The 11,342-nt window shown below is 55.0% G+C and overlaps 1 protein-coding gene across 1 annotated transcript; it reads right to left on the minus strand.

Moving 5' to 3' along the window:
* Positions 1-7,393: 7,393 nt before the first annotated feature.
* Positions 7,394-11,333, minus strand: LOC121337874. The gene is made up of 3 exons (XM_041408240.1): positions 10,989-11,333; positions 8,743-9,732; positions 7,394-8,401 (listed from the first exon to the last, which is right to left on the minus strand). The coding sequence occupies exons 1-3, from the start codon at positions 11,001-11,003 to the stop codon at positions 7,394-7,396; spliced, it is 2,013 nt and encodes a 670-aa protein (XP_041264174.1). The 5' UTR covers positions 11,004-11,333.
* Positions 11,334-11,342: the final 9 nt, after the last annotated feature.

The raw sequence follows: 11,342 nt of genomic DNA on the forward strand, positions 1-11,342 counted from the left end.
CAGGCCAGGGACCTGCAGGATGAGGCCACCCACAGGGAGACAGCCGGGGACAACCCTGTGGCCACGGCCCAGCAGCTGCTGGTGGCCCTGGACAGGGAGGGGGTGGCCTCAGTGGGGGATGTGCCCCAGGTCCAAGTGGCAGCGCCCACCCACGAGGAGGAGGAGGTGGCCACCAGGAGGGGACAGTGCTCGGAGGTGGCCCTGAGGCCATTGGAGGTCTTGGTGGTTGCGTGTGAAAGAGACCAAGGGTATTTCCTCTGGGAGCTGCAGCGCCAGCTCGAGGCCATCAAGGCCATCCTGGAGGGGACAAAGGAGGCGTCCCCCGATGTCCCCAGGGCCTTGGTGGCTGCGGTGGTGGCCGAAAGGTGGCCGAGCAGTGTCAAAAAGCCATTGAGGACATCCCAAAGATGCTGCAGGGACAGTGATGTCACCACTGTGATGCCATTGAAGGTGGTGACATCATCAGGGACGTCACTGCTGTTATCTCTCCCCTCTCCCCTCCCCACATGGGATTTGAGACAAATCTGGGGAATTTTCTGGGAATTTTCATTGATACTGACACAAATCCTGATGGGACATTCCTGGGGTGACATGACTGGGGACACTCAGGGACACTCAGGTAGACACAGGGAGAACACTCTGGGACACTCAGTGACACCCAGGAACACTCTGGGGACACCCTGGGAGGACCCTCAAGGAGGACACTCAGGGACACTGGGGACACTCTGAGGACAGGGACACTCAGGAATACTTAGGGACACTCTGGAACACTCAGGGACAGAGGACAGGCTGAATGGGTCCCCTCAGCAGCTTCCAGCTTTCCACTGTGCCTGCAGCAGAGCTGGGTCATAAATGACAATTTAATAATTGGCTTTTGCAGTTCTGCATTAGCTTCTGCAAAAAAATACTTCCACAAGTATTTTGCTCTGGTACTCGATTATTGATTACTGGTAATTCCTTGCAGCTGCTCCCTGGCACAAAATAATCCATCAGTTTATCTGTGCACTGTGCAGCCAATTTAAAGATGGAGTAACAAATTGATATTATATCATAGGCCCTAAAATATTAAAAATAGACAAATATTAAATTGGTAAATAATAAATGTTAAAATAGAGACTATGCAATGTTAAAATGCTTCTGTGTAACTGACTCACGTGTAAAACAATTCCCTTGTTTCTCACACCTGCGGATCAGCCTCTTCAGTTGATGATAACAGTGACACAAACCTGAGAAGAATTTATGAATTGATCAGGGAGTGTGAAACAACAGGATGGAACCAGGAGAAGAAATCAAATTTATTGACCCAATCTCCAGAATGTCCTGCAGACAAGTCAGAGGTTAAAACCAAACAAGAGTTCCTGGAACATCCAAACCTCCCAAGAGTGTTTGAAGATTTTGAAGAATGTCTAAACTCAGGGATGTGTTTGTAGCCCTGCAGTGGAACCCGATCTGGAGAACAACGGGTTAAGTTAAAGCCGAGTTGTTTGGCCAACCGCCAAAATCCTTTTATAATCTTTTACGATTTTCAAAGAGTGAACTTTGTTTTTCACACCCAACTGTGATTTGCAAGGGCCCCTGCTGCTGAGCTGCTGAGCACTGACCCCGCCCCGGGTGTTGCTGGAACCCCCAAAAACCACAGCCACCACCAACTTGTCAGGGGTTGGGTTTTTTCCTGTTCTTTTCTTGTTACTTGTAGATTTTTTTCCCCTTTGAGCTGCTAAGGGCACTGCTGGCTGAGTGCTTGAGAAGGCGGGGAGGGGGAACTCCTCTGGTTTTTGGGAGTTTCTCTCTGGGGGACAGAGATACCGGGAGATGGGGGTCAGCGTTTGGGGGCAGCCTCTCTCTCTCGCTCTTTGGCATCGGAGGAGGACGGCCAGACTGCCACTTACTGCCAGGAGAATTCACTGCCACCGCTGGAGCTCAGCCCTGAGGGACTGATCATCATCTGCATGTGTGCCCCGGGAATCCTAACCAGGAATTGACGTGTTTGTGTACCCCAGGAATCCTGAATTTTGTGTGCCCCAGGAATTGATCTGTTCGGGTACCCCTGGAATCCAGCACATCGTGTGCCCCAGGATTCCTGAACTTTGTGTGCCCCAGGATTCCTGAATTTCGTGTGCCCCGGGAATTGATCTGTTCATGTGCCACGGGAATCCTGAGCTTCCTATGCCCAAGGAATCCGGAATTTCATGTTGTTAAATACAAGAGCAGGCTCCCAGTACTAAAGTGATTTCAGCATTTGTTATAAGAAAATGAAAGGCCTGAAGCGTCGGTGCCCACGGGCTGAGCAGGAGCGTTGCTGTCGAGGATGCTGCAGCGCCAGCGCTGGGTCTGCTTCAGCAGTGATGTCCCCGATGTCCCAGATGGAGGGGCACAAATTCAGTGGGACAGAAACCCCTTCTTTACCTTGGTGTGTTATGGTATGTTACATACCCCCTTTTAACCCCTTTTACAATATAATAACCCAAATAACAATACATACTTAACAATTATCAAATATTTTACAAGAGTTTCTAACCAATTTTTGACAATTTCCCGCTCTAACTATTTGATCAGGCTTCCAGCCTGCATCAACTTTTTAAGGTTCAACTTCTACGTTTCTCAATTTCTAGTACTGTTCAAGCATATCTCTGGCTTCACTCTGTTCTTTCATTAACATCACTTTTCTACCACTTTTCCCTCCCACGTTCCCTTGCAGCACGATGCTGCTGTGGACAATGCTGGTTACTATCCGGACTGGACATGGAATTGCACATGGCAGTAATATTACACTTGCTAGTGCACACACCACAAAGAAGACCAATTCCTTCCACCATTTACCATTCCAGGTGAACAAGTTGTCCCACCAATTGGAGTCTCCAAACAGAGTGGTCCATTTTTGTGCTCTAACACAGGTTAGTTTTCTAATATTTTGAGTAGTGTTTTTAATTACGTGACTGTGGTCATCCATCTCTAGGCAGCATTCTGAAGTATTAAATTTCCCACAGTTCCCTCCTTCTTCTGCAAGGAGGTAGTGCACTGCCAATCACATTTGGCAAATCACTGATCGTGTTTGTGGTTGCTGCTGGTTTAAGAGATCGATGGTCAGAGCTGTTGGATTGGACATGATTTCAAGTACTGCTTGTAGATGGATGATTCCATTGAGCATGGATTCTGGGGTTCTGTAGCCCCAGGATCCATCCTGGGCCCAGGCAGCCAGCCCATAAGTATCAATAATCCTTTCTGGGGTCCAAATATCATTGTTTCAATTTTGGGTTCTGCCCATTAACTCCTTTCTGGCCAGATCATCATCTACTGGGACTTCCAAGTTTGATTTTGCATCCTCAGGCAGTAAGAAAAAGGATGGTTTTATTGCTCCAATTGTGCAACTCCCACTCCACCCTCCTGGTAACTTCACAAATGCCGTGTTACCACAGATCCAAAATAGATTTTTAGGTGCATCCCAGAAATTAGAATCTCGACTTGTTATATGTTTCCAATATTTGGATAAGGTTTCTATTACCCAGAATGGGTTGATATAATCTCCTAAGCATTCAAACGTTTTTTCTTTTTCCCTGTATACACATCGAATTTCAGTTTTTTCTATTGACCAATATGAATGGGGGATTTCTGGGATCCACAAGGTGTGTGTGTCATTTGCTGCCAGATACCTTTTACGTGGAGTTTCTCCTACTTCTATAGTATACATTTCCGCTTTTCTTGATAAACACTCTTCCCCTATGATTGTTGATTTTCGCTTCCACTCTCCTTCCCATTTTTTTTGTACTACCACATTTTTTTCTTGATGTAATCCTTTTTAAAATGTCTAGGGGGCCTAAACTGATACCGTCCCATGGCCAAATTCCACTTAAGTGTGTCCTCCCGCACACCCAACAATCAGTTAGATTAAATTCTTTTGTAATCTTTTCCATCATACTGATAAAAAGATTCTTTCCATGTGTTTGTCCCTCTCTGTCCCTTTGTCATTCCAATTGCACTTTTTTCTCTTTGAATGCATGCTCTAAGTTGGTTTCACTTTCTTGTTCAAAACAAACCCATCTTCCTTTCATGGGGCACTCTCCTGACATCTTCTGGCTTGTGGTTGCAATATTTTTAGCCAGCTGTGAAATTGCATATTTTATGATTGGTTTTTCTCAAATATTAAAATGAATATTAGATGTGTTATGTTTTAAAAGTTATGCTGTATTAATTTTTTTAAGTAGTGTGTTAAATATAGTTTTAGGTTATAACATAATGTTAAAATAGAAACAATGTATGTAAGATATTTTTTTAAAGAAAGGAATGAGGCACTCGCACCAAGACAGCAGCCACAGGTCACCTAAATCTTTCAGAGAATGAGAATTTATTGCTCCATGATCAGAAGAAATGACCTTCATCCCGCCTTGCCCAGGCCTGAAGATGCCATTAGGGTTAAGAGGAAGAAGTTGACCCTGCCCAGACAGAATCCTTTGTTTGGGCATAGCTCTCATAAACGATGTATAAATTCCATCCTAGAGTAATAAAAATTTGGACAATTGAGCAATTGAGATTTAGGATAATATGAGGCAATTAGAACAGAGTTACGGACGGTCTGGGTACCTCTTTCTGGGCGAAATAAGCCCAAAACACACACACACACACACACACACACACGCAAACACATAGTTTACCAGAGGATTAACCCTCAAAAGCAACAAAGCAACAGCCTGTTGCATATTCATAACTGCCTTAGAGTAGAAAGTCACTGTCTAACATAGGGGATAGGTATTGGAAAATAACTGTAAACATAGTATACGTAGTTTTTAGTATAAAAGATAGCACCAGCCCGAGAGGCGGGGAGTGTGCCTCAGACAGACCTGCAGAACAGACCTTGGCAGGCCAGACAGAAAATGTTTTAGATAAAAAATAATAAACAACCTTGAGAACGACAGCCGAAGACTTCTCGACTCTTTCTTCAGCTGCTGGGGAGGGGAAAAGAGACTTTTAACAGAGACACACCTCGGGATCTTCCCAACCAGACCAGACCAGAGGAGATCCCGAGAGATCATCAATCATCCACACCCAGGAAGAGTAAGGACCTGGCCACAGCCCAAGCTCAAACTGGATGGTTTGCAGGATTACCTTTTCTGTGTAAAACTGTTGTCAAACTCAGAAGTACTGAGAAAACCTCTGGAATGCCATGGCCACAGCCTTTAATTCAACCACTTGGGCCGAGGCTGGCTCGTGGCCTTCCAACACTTTGAGCTGTCAGTGAAGATGGTAGTTCTTTCCCCCTCCTTTTAATTATTTTTTTAAAATTATTTTCTTTCTTTTCTTCAGAAGGCCAGCAGCGGCGGCGGGCAGTGTGACTGAGACATGGTGGGTGGGATGGGACACCCGGGCTCAGCGGGCAGGCCAAGGGACCCAGGCCCTGTGGGCAGGGCGGTGACACCGCCACTGCCGAGCCCAGATTCATTCGGCTCGTTCCCTTCCCCCAGCTTTGCACTGCTGTCATTTGGGGCCCCTGGATCTGGGGTCCCTGGGACAGCCTGTGCCCGTCCCGTGATGGGGGATTCACTCCCACCTTCTCCTTCAAGAACTGTGGACACGGGGATGAAGCTGGGAGCACTGGGCTGGTGGCACTAGGACAGGATGGGACACACTGGGATGGGACTGGGTTGGTGACATTGGGCTGGTGGCACTGGGCTGGTGACAGTGGGACAGAACTGGGAACACTGAGGCACAAATGGGAACACTGGGACAGGGGCACCGGCACAGGATGGGGGACGCTGTGACACAAATGGGAGCACTGGGATGAGGACACTGGGATAGAACTGGCGACACTGGGACATAAATGGGAATGCTGGGATGGGGACATTGGTACAGGATGGGGGACACTGGGATGGTGACAGTGGGACAGAACTGGCGACACTGGGATAGAACTGGCGACACTGGGATAGAACTGGCGACACTGGGACATAAATGGGAATGCAGGGATGGGGACATTGGTACAGGATGGGGGACACTGGGATGGGACTGGGTTGGCGACATTGGGCTGGTGGCACAGGGGATGTGGTGCTGGGACAGGACTGGGGACACTGGGACACAACTGGGGACACTGAGACAGGGACACTGGGACACAACTGGGAACACTGGGATGGTGGCATTGAGATGGGACTGGGGACACTGCGATGGGACTGTGCACCCTGGAATGGAACTGGTGATACTGGACACAACTGGAAACACTGGAACAGGACTGGGGACAGTGGGATGGGGATACTGGGACAGGATGGGGGACACTGGGATGCTGGCATTGGGGTGGAACTGGGGACACTGGGGTGGAACTGGGGACACTGGGACAAAAATGGGAACACTGGGACAGGGATGCTGGGACAGGATGGGGAGCACTGGGACAGGATGGGGCCACTAGGATGGTGACACTGGTATGGGGACAATAGGGCGCTGCCACTGGGCTGGCAGTGAGAGCACTGGGATGGAACTGGGGACACTGGGTTGGCACTGGGTTGCTGATGTCAGCATTAATTAATTAATTAACCCACCAAGCCCCGATTGTTTGCGAAGGCAAATCTCTTTTTCCATCCATCAATCAGGGGAACCCTTCCCATTGTCCCTTTGGTCTCTCAGCGCCGCTTTGATCTCCCCCAGAGCCAGAGCGAATGTCCAAGGAATGGCTCCCGCCGGAAAGGGGCGGGACGAGGTGATGTCACCCCCCAGGCCCCGCCCACCACAGTGCCATGGCTCGCTGGTGGCCAGGTGACACCGCAATGTCCCCTCCCCCAGGGGACACCTGGCAGGACACGGCCACTGTGGGCAGGGCCAGCAGCAGGTGACCGTCCTCGGCCACCCCAGGGACACTGCGGGGACACGGGGACAGCGCACAGGTGCCACCAGGGACATGGCAGTGCCACCTGTCCAGTGGCACCAGTTCTGTCCCAGGCTGGTGGAACTTGAGTGGCCACAAGTCTCCCCAGTGAGGTCACTGCCCCGATGACGTCACAGCGGTGACATCACTGTCTCCGCAGCAGCCTTGGGATGTCCTCGATGGCTTTTTGGCACCGCTCAAGCACCGCGTGTCTGCTGGGGACATCAAAGATACTGCGACCACCACAGGGACTCAAGAGGATGTTGCCACCACACTCCTAGTCCCTGGCACCCTCTGCTGTCCCTTCTGCCACCTTCTGCCAGCCCGTGTCCCCTCCCCCACCCAGTCATTCCCATCCCCCACAGCCCCTACCCCCCCACTTTTCCCACCACCCCACTGACACCTCTCCCCTTCCTGCCACTCCCTCCTGTCCCCTTTGTGACCCCCTGTCCCCTCCTGCCAGGCCCGTGTCCCCCCCATCCCCTATTGCCCCCTCCCCCTGCCTCGTGCCCCCACCCCAGTGTTCCCTCTGTCTTCTCTCCCCCTACCCTGTCACACCTCTTGGAGCTCCATGCTCACTAGGGACACCTTGGGGATGATCTGGGGACACTCCAGGGGTTGAAGGAGCCTTGGGATGTCCTCAGTGGCTCTTTGGCACCGCTCGGCCACTTCCCTGGGGCTGACGGGAGCACCATCAAAATAGAACTTGATGATGTCCCCAACTGTCCACAGCAGGTGATCCTTGGCCAGGCGGATGTTGGCCTCCCACAGCTGCTCGGCCTCGGCCACCTTGGCCACCAAGTCCTCGGGGACATCGGAGGACTCCCCATCTATCTCCTCCAGGGTGATCTCGATGTCCTCAACCCTGCGCAGCAGCTCCCGGGGGAATGCGGTGGCTGCGTCACACGCTGCTGCCAAGTGCTGCAGCAGCCCCAGGGCCACCTCCGCCCACTGTCTCACCTTGGGGGCCGCTGTTGACTTGCTGGCAGCTGCCATGGCCTGTCTCCTCACCCAGGCTTCATGCCCGGCCACCACCTCGGCCCCCTCCTCCCTGCCCAAGGCCTGACCCAGAGCCACCATGTTTTCCTGAGCTGTCCCATCACGGGCAGCCTTCTCCTGCAGCTTCCTTTCCCAGGCGGTGGCAGTGGCTGCCATGTCTGCCGCCTCAGCTGCCACCCTCCTGCAGGCATTGCGGAGCTTGGTGGCCGCCCAGGCCAGCTCAGCCCAACTCTCCTCAAGTACAGCCACCGAGTGCAGCCACTCGCTGGCCGCCATTGTCACATGGTCCCAGGGGGTCCATGGCATGCTCTTGTAGGCGGCCAGGGCCCGGCTCAGGAAGGTGACAGGGTCATCATCGTCGCAGATGACATTGCGGCGCCACCAGGTGTGATCAGTGTGATGCAGGGTGGCCCGGAGCTCCTTGGTGAAGTCCATCAGGTCCCAGTACAGGCGCAATGCGGACACGGGCTGCATCTCCTCCTCCAGCCTGGGCAGGGTGGCCAGCAGCTCGCCCAGGGTGGCCACCACAGTGACCTGTGGCTGCAGCAGGGCTGGGGACAGCTGTGGAGGGGACAGGGGAGGTGTCAGGGACCTCATCGCACTGCTGTGCCACTGCTGCTGTCCCCTCTTCCACCCCCTATATCCCACTGCTGTCCTCTCTGCCACCTCTTGGCCCGCACCCCGGTCCCCTCACCGCCATGTCCCACCCATTCCTCACTGTCCCCTACCCCCTGTGTCCCCTCACCACCTCCATCACCTGTCTCTTTCTTGCCACTCCCTCCTGTCTCCTTTGTGACCCCCCATCCTCTCCCACCATGCCCCCGTGTGCCCCCAACCTCCACTGCCCCCTTCCTCCACCCAGTGTCCCCTCTGTCCCACTCTCTCCCCACTCCCCTTCGTACCTCTTGGGGCTCCACGCTCCCTGGGGATCCGGAGGGGACGCTCTGGGGATACTCTGGTGGTTGAACGTGCCTTGGGATGTCCTCGATGGCTCTTTGGCACCGCTCGGCCACCTCACAGCCGCTGAGGCTGGTGGGACGATCATCAAAATAGAACTTGATGTCTGGAAGTGTCCCCAGCAGGTGATCCTTCACCAGGTGGGCGTTGGCTTCCCACAACTGCTCGGCCATGGCCACCTTGGCCACCAAGTCTTCGGGGACATTGGGGGACGCCTCATTTGTCCCCTTCAGAGCAGCCTCAGTGTCCCTGAGCAGGCGCTGCAGCTCCTGGGGGAAGGCGGTGGCTGCGTCACACGCGGCCACCAAGCGCTCCAGCAGCCGCAGGGCCACCTCCACCCGCTGTCTCACCATGGTGTACCTGGTTGTCAGGCTGACCTTTGTCCTCACCCGGGCTTCATGCTCGGCCACCACCTCGGCCTCCTCCTCCCCTCCCAGGGCCTGACCCAGCTCCACCATGTTTTCCTGAGCTGTCCCATCACGGGCAGCCTCGTCCTGCAGCTCCCTGGTGCGGGCCATGACCTGGGCCACCATGTAGGCCGCCTCAGAGGCCGCGTCCCTGCAGGCATTGCAGAGCTTGGTGGCCTCCCTGGCAAGCCGGGCCCAGCTGTTCACAAGCGCATGCACCAACCCCTGCCACTTGCTGGCCACCATTGTCACATGGAACCAGGTGGTGCATGTGGTGCTCTTGTAGGCGGCCAGGGCCTGGCTCAGGGAGGTGACAGGATAATCATCATCGGAGGTGACATTGTGGCGCCACCAGGTGCCATCAATGCAGTACAGGGTGGTCCAGAGCCCCCTGGTGAAGGCCACCAAGTCTGAGTAGAGTCTCACTGAGGACACGAGCATCATTTCCCTCTGCCTGGGCAGGGTGACCAGCAGCTTGCCCAGGATGGCCACCACGGCCACTTGTGGCTGCAGCAGGGCTGGGGACAGCTGTGGAGGGGACAGGGGAGATGTCAGGGACCTCATGGCACTTGTGGCCTCCTGTGGTGGCCCCCTGCCCCCGTGGGGTCCCCTTTGTCCCCTCTCTTCCTTTGTCAACCTCTTGTTCCCTCTGCCACCCCCTGTCCCTCACCTCATACCCCCTCCCAGCCCTTGCCCCCACTGCTGTCCCCTCTGCCACCACCTGCCAGCCCCCGGGTACCCTACCCTCGTGTCCCCCCCATACCCCATTGCCCCCTCTTCCCCCTTTCCCCCCCACCCCTCTGTCACCTCTCCACTTCCTGCCACTGCCTCCTGTCCCCTCTGCAAACCCCTGTCCCCTCTCGCCATCCCCCTCTGTCCCTCCTCACTCCATCGCACCTCTTGGGGCTCCATGCTCACTGGGGACACCTTGGGAACACCTTGGGGACATGCCGGGACCTGAACCAGCCTTGGGATGTCCTCCGTGGCTCTCAGGCACCGCTCGGCCACCCCACAGGCACTGGGGCTGGCGGGACCACCCGTGAAATAGGCCACCTCCCTGCAGGTGTTGGAGAGTTCGGTGGCTGCCCTGGCCAGCTGGACCCAGCTGTCCACAAGTGCGGCCACCAACCCCTGCCACTTGCTGGCCACCATTGTCACACGGTTCCGGGGAGTCCATGGAGCACTCTTGCAGGCAGCCAGGGCCTGGCTCAGGGAGATGGGCGGGTCATCATCATAGGAGGTGACATTTTGGTGCCACCAGTTGCCATCAGTGCGGTACAGGGTGGCCCAGAGCTCCCTGGTGAAGGTCACCAGGCCCCAGTACAGGCTCTCTGCCGACCTCAGTAGCATCTTGTCTCGCCTGGGCAGGGTGGCCAGCAGGTCATCCAGGGCGGCCACCACAGCGACCGGTGGCTGCAGCAGGGCCGGGGACAGCTGGGGAGGGTACAGGGGAGGTGTCAGCCCCTCTCTTCGTAGCCACTCCCACTCTCTGCTGTCCCCTCTGTTGCCCCCTGCCAGGACACTCATAGCCCCTGCCACCCCCCGCCAGTGCCTGTATCCCCACTCATCATGTCCCCCCATCAACCACTGCCCCCTACCCCCCCTTTCCCCCCCCCCCCTCTGTCCCCTCCCCCCTTCCTGCCACTCCCTCCTGTCCCTTTCGTGACCCCTTGTCCCCTCCCACCACCCCTCCTGTCCCATCCATTCACCATTGCCCCCTCCCCACCCCGTGCCCCCTCCCCTCCAGTGTCCCCTCTGTCCCCCACTCCCCCACCATGTCACACCTCTTGGAGCTCCATGCTCACTGGGGACACCTTGGGGACGCTCTGGGGACACTCCGGGGGTTGAAGGAGCCTTGGGATGTCCTCGATGGCTCTTTGGCACCGCTCGGCCACCCCACAGGCACTGGGGCTGGCGGGATCACCATCGAAATAGAACTTGATGTCTTGAAGTGTCCCCAGCAGGTGATCCTTGGCCAGGCGGGCGTTGGCCTCCCACAGCCGCTCGGCCACGGCCACCTTGGCCACCAAGTCCTCAGGGATGCCGGGGGACGCCTCATTTGTCCCCTTCAGGGCAGCTTCGGTGTCCCTGAGCAGGCGCTGCAGCTCCCGGGGGAAGGCGGTGGCTTCGTCACACGC

The sequence above is a fragment of the Onychostruthus taczanowskii genome, unplaced genomic scaffold (genome assembly GCF_017590055.1).
Source record: "Onychostruthus taczanowskii isolate IOZ18803 unplaced genomic scaffold, ASM1759005v1 scaffold296, whole genome shotgun sequence".
In the NCBI taxonomy this organism is placed as follows: Eukaryota; Metazoa; Chordata; class Aves; order Passeriformes; family Passeridae; genus Onychostruthus; species Onychostruthus taczanowskii.